The following is a 14,851-nucleotide window of genomic DNA, read 5'->3' as shown; positions in this document are numbered from 1 at the left end:
GGGGGGCGCTGCTGGGGCAGAGACAGGGGGCCGGGCGCTCACTGGGGGGCGCTGCTGGGGCAGAGACAGGGGGCCGGGCGCTGGCGGGGCAGAGACGGGGGGCCGGGGCCGGGCGCTCACTGGGGGGCGCTGCTGGGGCAGAGACAGGGGGCCGGGGCCGGGCGCTCACTGGGGGGCGCTGCTGGGGCAGAGACAGGGGGCCGGGGCCGGGCGCTCACTGGGGGGCGCTGCTGGGGCAGAGACGGGGGCCGGGGCCGGGCGCTCACTGGGGGGCGCTGCTGGGGCAGAGACAGGGGGCCGGGGCCGGGCGCTCACTGGGGGGCGCTGCTGGGGCAGAGACAGGGGGCCGGGCGCTGGCGGGGCAGAGACGGGGTCCGAGCCGGGTACTCACTAGGGGTCGTTGGTGAAGCGGGGGCTCCGCGGGGGCTGGTAGCCGTACAGGTGACAGTAGAGCACATCGAAGCAGAAGCAGCACATCTCGGCCGACACCACCATCTTCCTGCAGCCGGGCCCGCCGGAGCCGGCCCCGGGGGAGGCGAGCAACGAGGCGGCCGTGGAGGAGAGGCCGCCGGGGCCCCCGCCGCAGCTGGGCGGCATCGGCGGGGACAGGGCGCACCCGGGGGCGCCCCCCGCCAGCCCCCCCAGGCCGTTGAGGCGGGCGATTCCTGGCGGGGGCAGCGCCCCTGGCTCACCCCCCGCCGCCGCCGCCCCGCCGCAGTGGGAGCTGCCGCCGCCGCCGCCCCCCGGGCCGCCCGAGCCCGAGGGTGGGGAACTGGAGAGTTTCTGCTTCTTCACCCCGCAGCAACCCGCCGCCATCTTGGAGCCGTCTCCCCCCACGCAGCGCTTCCGACCCATAGCGGGGGGGCCGGCCGGCCGGCCGGGGGACGTGCGGCCGCCTGCTCCGCCTCCTCCCGGGCCTGCTCCGCCTGCAACGGGGAGGGGGCAGGAAGGGATGAATGGGGAGAAGGAGAGAGCGGAGTTAGAGCCGGCCCGTCACCCCGCCTTGCAGGCCGCGCGCCTCTGCCCTCCCCTGCTCCTCGTCCCCCCCGCCGGGGAGCGGCCCCGGCTCCGCGAACCCCAAGGGCGGCTGGCGGAGCCGCGCCGCACCGGGCCAGTGACCTGAGCTGGCTTTTGCTGGGGGCAGCGGGTGGGGGGTGCGAGCCCGCCGCAAGCAGCGTCATTGCAGGCAGCGCTGCCCCCACACACCGGGCTGGAGTTCAGGCTTCACGGATGCGTTCGCGGAGACCGGCAGCCAAAAGCGGGTTTGACCCTGATGGACCCGTCTAGCACTTTTAATCTCTAGTGCCTCTTAAAGAGCAGAGCTAGCCCATGGCATGGGATGGACGGGCCCTTGCTTGGGCGCTGAAGACCACACTGGCCAACGCACTGAAGAATAACAGTTTATACCCTACATCTCAAAAGGAACATTTTAAAAACCAGGGAGGACTAGCTCACCCCTCACTAAAATGAAGCCATCGCTGACGTGGAATAGCAATGCTACACCACTCTTTTAAGTCAGGGAGTGGAGAATATTATATCTAGTTGAAACAGCAGTGGAAATTTATAAAGGCAGAAAATCATTATCTAAATTAGAATACAGCCTCAGAAAGTCTCAAGGGAACTTTTATGGCCAGGACCAGTCAGGAGCTCAGTTTTACATCTTATGTTGAAAACAGCACCACAGCGGTGTCCTAACGCAATCCTGGGCATTGATTCATTTTGGACTTGAAGGGAAGAGTAGCACTTACTAAATCTACAACTCCATTTCTTGGTGAGTTGGACAAGCTTCCATCTGAAAAATGGCCTAAATAGGCATGCAGCAATTTTCCAAAAAGGGCCATATTTTTTTAATTTAATGTACCCACCCTTCACCACCCACATGATATATCATTTGAAAGCTTATGGTATGTACATTTAGATGAGCTTTGATATAGCATCCCTTGACAGTTCCACAAGCCTGTAGGCGAGGTGAAACAATGGCACCCAAAATGAAAAAGTGTAATTTATCACACAGTTCCAGAAACTCTTCCACATGACTTTTGACAAGTTTTTAATATTTAAGTTAATTTCAACACCTTATCGTGGTGTTTATTGGTCAACACTAGCAAATTACAATGTATTTAGAGTTTTACCGGTTTTGCTTGAACAAGTATTTTTTTCCGAAATTATTAAGCTGTTTATCATGCATTAAACATGGCACATAAAAGCATTTTGGCATATACTAACATGACATGTTTTCACATCACGTATTAATTATTAAAGTATCTCACGTATGATTATAACGGTTTTCTACGTTTTCTATTACATTTGCTGTCCACATCAGTCTCATGCTGAAGATTGTATATTAGTAGCAGAAGATTGCATGTCAGTAGTTCTATGCTGTATAGAGGATAGATGTAAATGTATATGAATTCCTAATGTAAAGCCATTCCATTTGTAAACTTTTGTATATACAGTGTAGCATCTAGACTGCTGGTACAAGATTTTAATTTGAAATTGCCTACACATGCAGCACTAGCCTTTGAAATATTCTAGAAACTAGCTTTTTAATTCAGTAATACTTCTGTACTGGCTACATCAGTGTTAGAGATGACAGTTGCTGGAACTACATGAATATCTCTTCTCTGCACATCAAAGAAAACTCTTCATAAACTTTGAAAAATGTGTTATTTGTCAAGAAAACGAAAAAGAATGCAAAACTGTCAAAAGCCACCTGTGCTGGATAGAATTCTGTGAGTCTGGCAACAGAAACCAGGAGCAATGAATTGTGTTGATGGCTACTGGATGAATTTTCCAGGTTAGATAAAATGCCACCAATACTCTATCACGGGGGTGACATTCAAAAATACATAAGCAAGTTGAATTTGGTACAAGTCACAGTTGTTTTGAATCCAGGAAAGAAAACAGACTGAATCTGAACAGTGAACATATTCACTTAATTCCTATAGCCACTGGAGCAAGCATGTCTACCAGTGACTAGTCTTGCTTCATTATTTGCTTGAGAAAAATACACGAGAAAGACAAAATATTTCATAAAATTAGAAACTCTTTGAGAAAACAATCAATCTAAGGGGGAATAGCACTTCAAAGAAGAGATTGTGGCAGGTTGAATGGAATATCTGTGGAAGTCTTGATTGCTAAGGATGGAGTTTATAACTTAGTATGCTTTTCTTCCTACTTGGGTAAAAAAATCTTAAAGCACAACTATCTAATTATACTCAATAACATTGTCACCTTATGACACTGCTTTTTATTAGATGATTGAAGAGAGAGATAATAATCTGATATACAACAAGAAGGCTCTTTTCTGTCCAAGTTGTTGCAGATATAAATCCCTACTTCACACAGATGTAAAAATTGCAGCTATTCCAGTAGCACATAATAGACAAGATTTAAAAAACACTGTGGTTCTGCAAGTTCATTTCATTCACAGCATGGACAAGGCAAACCTATCATTGTTTTACTTAGCACAATAACACTATCTGATGCTATCCAAGCGGCTAGTATCTGAAGCAGGAACTTAAGCCATCCAAAGGTTTTGTGGATGTTCTTCTTCAAGACAGCCTGCTGAACAACTTTCAAATAAATAAGTGGTTTTGCATAACGTTGCTTCCGTCCTTCAGTCTGAAATAGACAAAATAAAATCTCAGAATCTTATCCAAAGCCAGTGATTGTAATTTACAGAGATCAGTGTTTTTGTTTCCTTAGTGGTGCAGGAGTTTGTGCTTTGGTTGATAGATAAAGCATCATATAATTCAACCAGCAATGGGTACCATCCTTCAGAAGATATTCAGAGAAGGTGCCTCTCCATTTCGGAATACCTAGTATTTTACAGTTCCACAATTATACTGCTGCACATAATAGCCTTGCAGAATACCTTCAGCATGAGCTTGGGTCTCGCAATTTAATTGATATTCTACACGTTCATGGATCCTGCAACAGTTACAATGATCTGAAGCTGCAAAAACTGAATTAGAAAGACATGTACATTCCAAATGGAATTGTACCACTTAATACTGAAATAAATCTCATCCAGGAAGGACATGATAATAGACATCAGTGTAAAGACCATTGATGGAAAGAATATGTTCCATTCAGCGGCTAGAGTGGTAATTCAAAAACATCCTGCAGATAGTGCGTCACAAGAAATATCACTGAAGTGTGAGGAAGAAAAGTCATTTACTCTTCTCAGAAAATCAGTCTCCTATGCAGTGTGCAACATTTGAAAAAATCTAGAACACGTGGAGAACCTGCTCTTCATGAAAAAGCACTCAAGAAAACAGACTCTTGTCACCTACACATTAACAGTGTGCAAGATCTCTCCTAGTGTCTTTTAAGACTACCTCATGATTTAATGTTGTTCACACTCTGATGATTCCATTTTGGATTGGTTTCAACCACAAGCTTACAACAAAGAAAAACACCACCTACACAAGAGTTGGATATGTAGCTATTGGAGATGCCAGATTAGCTGAGATGGCTGCAGTCTATAATACAGTGCTGAAAAGTTAGAAAACAGCAGCAGCTCTAGGACAGCATCATGGTGTTCAGATCATGGATCAGCAGCCACATGTTGCTGCTCACAAGTGAAATGGTGTCTCCCAAATGAACATGGTACCAATAGGATTTATCTGGGGGTATGTCTACACTACCCCGCTAGTTCGAACTAGCGGGGTAATGTATGCATACCAAACTTGCTAATGAAGCCCGGGATTTGAATTTCCCGGGCTTCATTAGCATAAAGCCGGCGCCACCATTTTTAAAAGCCGGCTACTTCAAAGTAGGAATAAGAGCCTCCGGAAAAGGGCGCTTTTTCCGGAGGATCGGGGCCAGTGTAAACGCTCTTTTCCGGCTTTTCTAAAAGCCGGAAAAAAGCGGCGGACATTTTTATTTAAATGCCGCGGGGGATATTTAAATCCCCCGCGCATTTCCCTACTACGATGGCTGAAATTAACATGCCCCTTCCGGAAAAGGGGCCAGTGTAGACGAGCCCTGACAGAGTAAAAGCACAAGTGAAAAGGGTGGCTTTAGCCTGGCAGTGAAACAATGCCAGCATTGGTGCCAGGTGAATGTTCTGTGGAAGGGAATTCAATAGCCAGGGAGCAAAAGCTGAGAAGGCACTGCTCTGCATAGATGTCAGCCTTTTCTCTATAAGTGAAGGAACATGGAGCAGAGCTTCCCCAGATAATCTTAATCCCCTGGCAGGTTCATACAGAAGGAGACGGTCCTTCAAGTACCCCAGTACCCAAACAGTTAGGGCTTTATAGGTCATAACCAGGACCTTGAATTGTGCCCGGAAATATACTAGCCGTCAGTGTACTGCCGGAGCACCGGCATAACGTGCTCTGTAGAACAAGTATTAGAATTCGATTAGCTGCATTCTGGACCAGTTGATGTTTCCAAAGACTCTTCAAAGGCAGCCCCACATAGAGTACATTGCAGTAGTCCAATCGGGATGTGACAAGAAAGAACATGAATCATCATGGCCAGGTCATTCTCAGGAAGGGTCACAGCTGGTGGATCAGCTGAGGCTGCCCAAAAGCACTCCTGACCACTAAGGACGTCTGATTCTCAAATGCTAGGAAAGGGTCCAGGAGGACTCCCAAGCTGCACACCTTTTCGTTCAGGGGGAGTGTGACCCCGTCCAGAACAGTTAACACACCACATTCCCAGTCAGATGGCTTCCTGATTCACAGGACCTCAGTCTTATTTGGATTCAGCTTATTTGACCCCATCCAGTCCATCACCGTCTCCTTACACCAATTCAGATTCATTGCTACCACACCTGGATGCAGTATCACAGAGAAATAGAGTTGAGCGTCATCTATGTATTGATGGCACCATCCTCCAAATCTCAGTACAACTTCTCCCAGCGGTTTCATGTAGATGTTAAACTGCATAGGGGACAAGATGGAACCTTGCAGGATCCTGTAGCACAATTGCCACGGGGTCGAGCAGCAGCCTCCCAGCTCCACCTTCTGAAAGCATCCTGACAGGTAAGACCAAAATCACTGCAAAACAGTGCCTCCGATACCCAACTCCACCAGGCGCTCCAGAAGGATACCACAGTCGATGGTATTGAAAGCCTCCAGAGGTCCAAGAGAATCAACAGGGATGCGCTCCTGTATATCTCTTGGTGAAGGTCACCGACCAAGGCAGTTTCCATTCCAAAACCAGGCCCAAAGCCAGACTGAAATGGATCCAGAGAATCCATTTCTTCCAAGAAAGCATGGAGTTGCTACACTACTGCCCACTCAGGTACCTTGCCCAGGAAGGGAATATTAGCAACTGAGCAATAGTTATTCAAATCGCGTGGGTCCAGAGAAGACTTCTTAAGGAGGCAGTTTTACCACCGCCTCTTTCAAGGTGGTGGGAACCGTCCCAGATTTAAAAGAAGCCTTAACAATTCCCTGAACTCAACCAGTCATCCCTTCCTGGCTTGATTTAATAAGCCACGAGAGGCAGGGGACAAGTGAGCACGTAGTTGGTCGCACTTCTCCAAGCACCTTGTCCGCATCCTTGGTCTGTAAAAAATGAAACCCATCCTCAAAAAAATGACTAGGAGTTGTGCTCGACACATTCTGTACCCTGCTTACATGACAGCCAGAGTACAAGTTGGACCAGATGCGAGTGATCTTATCTGTAAAATGCTTTGCAAACAAGTCACAGTGGATTGTCAAGGTCTCCTCCTTCTCTTCACAAGAGTCAGATTGTAAGAGGCCCCGCACTATTTGAAACAGTTCCGCTGAATGGCACTGTGCAGACATGAGGTGGGTGGAAAAACTTTTCTTCACTGTCAGTACTGTTATAGAGTAGGTTCGCAATTCAGCTCTCACCCGTGATCGGTCAGACGCAGCTCGAGTTCTCCTCCAATGATTCTCTGACAATCATACAGACTGTTTTGTAGCCTGCAACTACCCAAAAAACCCAGAGAGCAAACTTGACTGGCCTGAGGAGGGTGTTTTTGAGCGATCATGTCAACTGCCCAGGCTACCTCAATGTTCCATATATCAAGCAGGGCATTGACATGACCACTAGCCATAACAGCCAAACAATCCCTCAGGGACCTCAGGAAACTCTCCAGATGCATCAGCCTCTGAGGGCAGACCATCTTAATTGGTCCCCTACCTCTGTGGAGTGGAAGGTCAGCAAATAGTCTAAACTTGACCAGGTAGTGATCAGTTCATGACAAAGGGAACATAACCACATCCCTTATCCCAAAATCTCTATCACATCTAATTCAAAAGACCAGATCGAGTGTATGACCTGCCACATGTGTGGGAGCAGTTATTTTTTGGGATAGTTCAAAGGTTGTCGTGGTGGCCATGAAGTCTCGAGCCAGACCAGACAGGACAGCCTTGGTGTGAACATTAAAGTCCCCCAAGACCAGAAGCCTTGGGATGCTCATCACCACATCTGAGACCACTTTGGCCAGCTCAAGCAGAGTGTCTTGAGTCAAGCGAGATGGGCGGTACACCAGCAGAACACTCAATCTATCCCTGCTACCCAACACCAGGTACACTCAAATCTAGCACTTTGTTGGACTGGGGGCCTAGTCAGTGAGATGGTATCCTGGTAGACAATTGCCACACCCCTCCTGACCATCAAGCCGAGGCTGGTGCTGGACCGAGAACCCAGCCGGGAGCAATTGGGAGAGGTCAACACTTCTCTCCACTCCCAGCCAGGTCTCAGTGATACAGACCTGGTCAGCCCTTTCATTCAGGATTAAATCTTGGATAATAGTTGTCTTGTGGGATACTGATCTGGCATTCAGCAACAGTACCATCAGGCCTGATGGCCAGCTGTTAAGGTTGCCAGGGTCATTGAGACTGGGAGCTGCAGGATTGCTATCCTTTCTTGTTTATTCTGATTTTATGCAGCCTGATGGTGAACAATTCAGCTGTGTTCTGCATGGCTTAGTTCTTACATTTGAGGCCCTGTGTGCTCTGAAAGTTTATTTGCTAAATGGTGTGAGCCTGGAGGACGTATTCCTGTTGTTCCAGCAATTGTCTGCCAAATGTTGGCTGACACTCAAAAGGTGTCTGAAGACATTGAGTTCTTACAACATGTCATTTCATTAAAGAGCTTGTTGATTCTGTAATTCAACATATGCTACCACTACTGGAAGAATTTCAAAGAGGTATGCCCACTCTCCTATGTTCAAGCTATAGAATAATTTTTTCCAGGCTACGGGGACACCACTTGTAAACATCCATGCAGAGAAAGAGGGTAATTGGAAACTTCATCTACATGCATAGTGTGACATGATTCATACTTCTGCATGGCAAACAATCCTGGCTGTGCCAAGTGAATACCAGTCTACTTTCTTGGTGTGTTAAATATCCCTTAAGAAGTGCACAGTGCCTTTGTATCTAGGGAAGTCTTCATGATTCAAACTCCTGGTTCTTTCCATGGAATTTGGAGTGACTTAGGGGCAGAGAAAGCAGTCAGCAAAGACTCAAAGGGGAGCAGTTGGACTGCAGGACTGAAAAAAAGAAGCCAGCCTTTGTCAGATGGACTCTCACAAAAAGTATCCTAAATGAACAGGCAAAAGCTATGAGAGAAAGAAGTGGTCTAATAAGAATTAGTGATGACAAAGTCCACAAAGAAGTTTTTGCCTCTGGATTGAAGAGAGATATAGAGCCCGTTACAACTCTTACCAGCCATGTCATTAATAATATGACAAATCCATTTGCCCCTCAATTACATCCAGAGATGCTTTCCAACATCTGCTGCACTGTGTGTAACAGCAGATGTACAAGAGTCTCTACTGAAAATAGAGGTTCCTGGTGAAGAACAAATAGATTTGTGAGAGGTGCACTTGATACTGATGGGACATGTAGCTTCTTCAGGCCAGTCAAGAAATCTGACATCAAAACATTTTCTGATATGACCAAGAAGACCAAATTTAAGCATTGGTAGGGAGGAACATTCATAACAGCTATCGTGTCAAAAGTTGTTTTCTGCAGACAACTGTCCTTAGCAAAATGCAGAGGTGAAGTTTCAGTGGCAACTGTTTTTATTTAGCCAGTAAGGCCTGTATCTATGTTCCTCTTTAATGCTGATGAAACAAGAAGAAGAACAGAGAAAATTGAATGAAGACATCATCTAGAAGCTAAAGCTACAAGAATCCATGAGCTAAGGTCATGCAGCCAAGAAAGTGTAGTTTGCATCAGAGATGCCATGGTTGTCACAGAAATAATGGCTGGAGACAAATTCCTCATATTTGATGAATTGGCTGCTGAGTATTTGAAGCAATTCCTAAAAGGATTGGACAAAACTAATTCTGTAATTGAAGTCTTTGACATCTATGACAAAAGTAACTCTGAAAATTGCAGAAAGACTGTTCCAGATAGGATCTAATATTGAATGCAGTAAAATTGAGGGGTTGATGGGTGCCCTGTTGCACTATGGAAAAAATCTTTTAAACATGTCATCCAACAAGCAGTAACTTGTAAAACTCCTATGTAAATGTATGGTTTAAAATGGGCCTAAAACTGTACACCCTACACCCTACACAGATACTCTTTCCTGCTGGAGGTTTTTCCAGGGGTGAAATAGCGAAGTCCATCACCAACAGAGTTGTTGAAGAATCCCAAGACTTTGCCAACAAAGAAGTTGACAGTAGTGCTGTATGACCAGAGTTTAAAAAAAAAGGCAAATCAAAAGAGCATCGTCTTGACAAATATTTGGATATCTTTGTATATAGTTAAGTCATATATTAGGTCATCACTGCAACATGGATGGAAAAATGTAGATGGTGAACTATTTTCTTTATTCTTCAAGGGGCCAGTAGCATCTGAGGGTCTGTAAAATCCTTATTTATGCCAGTCCCGGTAGGGGTCACTGTACAATCATCTGTACCTGTAGTTAGAACAAACTTTCATGCATAGAACTATGTACATGTGGAAGCAACGAAGATGGTAGTAACCCTCACATTCTTAACAGAGATATTGATGATGATTACTAAAAATATCACCAGCACTTTATCATGATACCTGTACAAATTTATTGGCACCGGCTCTGTTCAATATCTTCATCAACGATTTAGATATTGGCATAGAAAGTACGCTTATTAAGTTTGCAGATGATACCAAGCTGGGAGGGGTTGCGACGGCTTTGAAGAATAGGGTCATAATTCAAAATGATCTGGACAAATTGGAGAAATGGTCTGAGGTAAACAGGATGAAGTTTAATAAAGACAAATGCAAAGTGCTCCACTTAGGAAGGAACACATTCAGTTTCACACATACAGAATGAGAAGCAACTGTCTAGGGGTATGTCTACACTACCCCGCTAGTTCGAACTAGCGGGGTAATGTATGCATACCGCACTTGCTAATGAAGCCCGGGATTTGAATTTCCCGGGCTTCATTAGCATAAGCGGGGAGCCGCCATTTTTAAATCCCCGCTGCTTCGAACCCCGTGTAGCGCGGCTACACGGGGCTCGAACTAGGTAGTTCGGACTAGGGTCCTATTCCGAACTACCGTTACTCCTCGTGAAACGAGGTGTACCGGTAGTTCGGAATAGGCACCCTAGTCCGAACTACCTAGTTCGAGCCCCGTGTAGCCGCGATACACGGGGTTCGAAGCAGCGGGGATTTAAAAATGGCGGCTCCCCGCTTATGCTAATGAAGCCCGGGAAATTCAAATCCCGGGCTTCATTAGCAAGTGCGGTATGCATACATTACCCCGCTAGTTCGAACTAGCGGGGTAGTGTAGACATACCCTAGGAAGGAGTACGGCAGAAAGGGATCTAGGGGTTATAGTGAACCACAAGCTAAATATGAGTCAACAGTGTGATGCTGTTGCAAAAAAAGCAAACATGATTCTGGGATGCATTAACAGGTGTGTTGTGAGCAAGACACGATAAGTCATTCTTCTGCTCTACTCTGCGCTAGTTAGGCCTCAGTTTGGGTATGTCTACACTACAAAGTTAGTTCGAACTAACGGACGTTAGTTCGAACTAACTTTAATAGGTGCTACACTAGCGCTCCGCTAGTTCGAATTTGAATCGAACTAGCGGAGCGCTTAGTTCGAACTAGGTAAACCTCATTTTACGAGGACTAACGCCTAGTTCGAACTAGCTAGTTCGAACTAAGGGCTGTGTAGCCCTTTAGTTCGAACTAGTGGGAGGCTAGCCCTCCCCAGGTTTCCCTGGTGGCCACTCTGGCCAACACCAGGGAAACTCTATGCCCCCCTCCCAGCCCCGGACCCCTTAAAGGGGCACGGGCTGGCTACGGTGCCCGTGCCAGGTGCAAGCCTGCCAGCACCCAGCTAGCAGACCCTGCACCTGGCACGGCACAGAGCCACCCACCCGATGCCCCCCAGCCCACCCCCTCTTGCCGGGACCAGGCTGGCGGCTCCCGGGAGCTTGCCCTGGACCGCAAGAGGCGGGCACCTTCCTGGGCTAGTGTGGACATCGTGGACCTCGTCCACGATCTCTGCACTAGGCACAGGAAAGTGGCCGTCTAGGGCAGGAGAGCTGCCAGCCTGGCCACCCAGGACCAGGTGTGCATGAAAATCAAGGGGGTCCACTGAGACCCCCGACACTGAGCCCTGAGCTTACAATGGCCGTACTGGGTCAGACCAAAGGTCCATCTAGCCCAGTAGCCTGTCTGCCAACAGCGGCCAACCCTAGGGACCCTGGAGGGGATGGACCGAAGACAATGACCAAGCCATTTGTCTCGTGCCATCCCTCTCCAGCCTTCCACAAACTTTGGGCAGGGACACCACTCCTACCCTCTGGCTAATAGGACTCCATGGACCCAACCTCCATCACTTTATCTCACTTCCCTTTAAACTCTGTTCTAGTTGTAGCCTTCACAGCCTCCTGCAGAAAGGAGTTCCACAGGTTAACTATTTGCTTTGTGAAGAAGAACAACTTTCTCTTACTAGTTTCAAGCCTGCTACCCATTCCTTTCCTTTGGTGTCCTCTAGTCCTTCTTTATGGGAACTCAGGAAGAACTTTTCTGAATGCACCCTCTCCACCCAACCCCTGCTTTTAGAGACCTCTATCCTGTCCCCCCTCCGTCTCCTCTTTTCTAAGCTGAACAGTCCCAGTCTCTGTAGCCTTTCTTCATCTGGGACCTGTTCCCAACCCCTGATCATGTTAGTTGCCCTCCCCTCTCCCAGCCTTTCTCTTCCCCTCTCCCACCTCCTTTTCCCAGTCTCCCCCAGTTTTTTTCAATAAAGACAGAGTCAATGTTGGAAGAAACGTTATCTTTATTTTGTACATCAATAAGAAGGGGGGCTAGGGAAGGGTAAGTGGAAGGAGGTGAGGGAGGAATGGGGTACGAGCCCCCGATGGGGAGGACTGGGCTGGCTCTGCGGGCTTCTGGGGGTGGAAGCTCTCCTGCAGCCCCCCAATTACTCCCTCTCCCCAGATGGCAGCCTGCGGCAAGTGCAGCCGGGCTGATGGCCGAGTGGTGTGATGTGCCCAGTGTGGGCACTCAGGGCACTCCAAGCCAGAACTTCTTTGCAAGCGGGGCACCCCTTAGAACTGTGTGTCCGGGGTGGGGGTCGGGACCCTTTAAGCGCAGCCCTCGGCTAGCCTGAGACAGTATCTCCATGCTCTAAGTCCTCCTTTTATGCCCTGCCGGCACTGCTTCCGGCCATCCTTAAGCCCTGTTCAGAGTCCGCTCAATGTGGACTTACTAGTTCGAACTAGCAAAACGCTAGTTCGAACTAGTTTTTAGTTCTAGATGCGTTAGTTCGAACTAGCTTAGTTCGAATTAACTAATTCGAACTAAGTTAGTTCGAACTAGCGCTGTAGTGTAGACATACCCTTAGAGTATTGTGTCCAGTTCTGGGCACCGCATTTCAAGAAAGATATGGAGAAATTGGAGAAGGCCCAGAGAAGGGCAACAAGAATGATTAAAGGTCTAGAGACCTGTGAAGGAAGGCTGAAAGAATTGGGTTTGTTTAGTTTAGAAAAGAGAAGATTGAGAGGGGACTTGATAGCAGTTTTCAGGTATCTAAAAGGATGTCATTAGGAGGATGGAGAAAACTTGTTCATCTTGGCCTCTTAGGATAGAACAAGAAGCAATGGACTTAAACTGCATCAAGGGAGGTTTAGGTTGGACATTAGGAAAAAGTTCCTAAATGTCAGGATGGTCAAACACTGGAATAAATTGCCCAGGGAGGTTGTGGAATCTCCATCTCTAGAGATATTTAAGAGTAGGTTAGATAAATATCTATCAGGGATGGTCTAGTCAGTACTTGGTCCTGCCATGAGGGCAGAGGACTGGACTCGATGACCTCTCGAGGTCCCTTCCAGTCCTAGTATTCTATGATTCTATGATTATTCTTACGTTTTATTTTTGCCTTGAGATTGTTGTTGTGATGCTTTGAAGTCACACACAAATCCAATTTTAAGTTTTGAAATAATACATAGTCATTAACCTAAGAGGAACAAATGCAAACATTTCGAAGTGATAATTTTAACATGACCCCATTCTAACATTTTTTTAAATCTGTCTCCATTTTACATGGTGTCCCATGGCATTTGACAGCTTCATATCATACCTCATTGTAAAGCTGACATAATGAGATTTGAAGACATGATATGCATGTATGTAGAGAGGGTACATTAAGTGGACCAAATTCGTGGTGTCTGTCACTTGCCTAAAACTTACTCTACTTTCTTTATGAGATAAGTTACAATCACAGCTGTAAGCAACAGTAATGAAGAGAACAGTATCATATAAGCAGGGAGAGGAATTAAATGATATAATATAGCCTTTCCTATCTTTAAATTATTTGTTTCTAGTTGGGATTGGTGAATAGTTAAAAAGAGGAAACCCAGTTTCTTCTTTCTCAAGTAATATTTAAATTCTCTTTGCAACAAAGCTATTTTTCTCCACTTATGAAATTCATTCATAGTAGTGACACCTTTGGGAGAACAGCCTTGATTTTGGGCTCTTTCAAGACTTTAAACACACCACATTATTTAACATTAGAATGGATAAAAACAGCCACCAAATTGTTATAAAAGTTTAAGACTTAGATTTACTTAGCTTGTGCAGCTGCATAGTGAAATGAAACCCATGAACGTTGTCAGTACAGCACAGGTCATATCATTCTGCCCTCAGGGACAGAAAAGTGTAGGGCTCAAGCTGTTCCCCAGACCTGGTGTTCTTACTTAGAGCTAATACTGCAGTGCAGTATTGAGAACAATACTCTATTGTTAAAAGTGCTGTCCTTTGAGTGTGCTTTCTGCTTATCTCCTGTGACAATCCCAGATAAAATTAAAGATTCCATGGTGCTTTTGAAGGGAGAAGCAGATTATTTAAACCTCCCTCCCCCCAATATCATGGGCAATATTTCCTGTCTCTCAGCAAAATGTATTTTATTCTCTAGTGCTGCATCTGAGCTATTTTTGAGCCCACATTGGCTGCTCCATTTGCTTGTAAACTTATAAGTTCGACTATTCATTGAACTACTTTACCTGATTCAAGTGCTTTTCTGTGTGCCTTGAGTATGCAGAGTTATAAACAAAGTCAAATGTTATTATAGAGAAAGTAAAACATGTGAAATTGTATTTTTAGTTATCTATCTATCTATCTATCTATCTATCTATCTATCTATCTATCTATATATATATAAAGAGAGAGAGAGAGAGAGAGAGAGAGAGAGAGAGAGGTTATGCATCTTTCTATGAGTCCATCTGCCTGTGAGTCCATTTGTTCAAGAACTCTTCCTAAACGGTAACAACTAGGACCATCAAATGTGGTATGCAGCTTCCTCTTATCCTAACTCAGGGGTTCCCAAACTTTTTGACACGGGGACCAGTAAATCCTTTCACAAGCTTTTGGAGGACCAGTAACATTCATTTGCATATTTGCATATCA

At 46.3% G+C, this 14,851-nt stretch overlaps 1 protein-coding gene across 6 annotated transcripts in view; it reads right to left on the bottom strand.

Moving 5' to 3' along the window:
* The window catches only part of AMMECR1 (AMMECR nuclear protein 1), a 156,783-nt gene that overhangs the window by 103,367 nt on the left and 38,565 nt on the right, over window positions 1-14,851 (bottom strand). For 5 of the 6 annotated variants that reach the window (XR_012906911.1, XR_012906912.1, XM_075940918.1 and 2 more), the window contains one exon: window positions 392-926. Coding sequence is in view for 3 of the 6 variants with exons in the window: in XM_075940918.1 (XP_075797033.1) it covers window positions 392-926 (535 nt within the window). In the remaining 3 variants the exon portion in view is untranslated. Of the gene's footprint in view, window positions 1-391; window positions 927-14,851 lie in introns of those variants that run through there. The other variant, XM_075940921.1, reaches the window with a different exon arrangement.

Source organism: Pelodiscus sinensis, chromosome 13 (assembly GCF_049634645.1).
Source record: "Pelodiscus sinensis isolate JC-2024 chromosome 13, ASM4963464v1, whole genome shotgun sequence".
In the NCBI taxonomy this organism is placed as follows: Eukaryota; Metazoa; Chordata; order Testudines; family Trionychidae; genus Pelodiscus; species Pelodiscus sinensis.
This window is presented reverse-complemented; position numbering and strand designations above follow the sequence as displayed.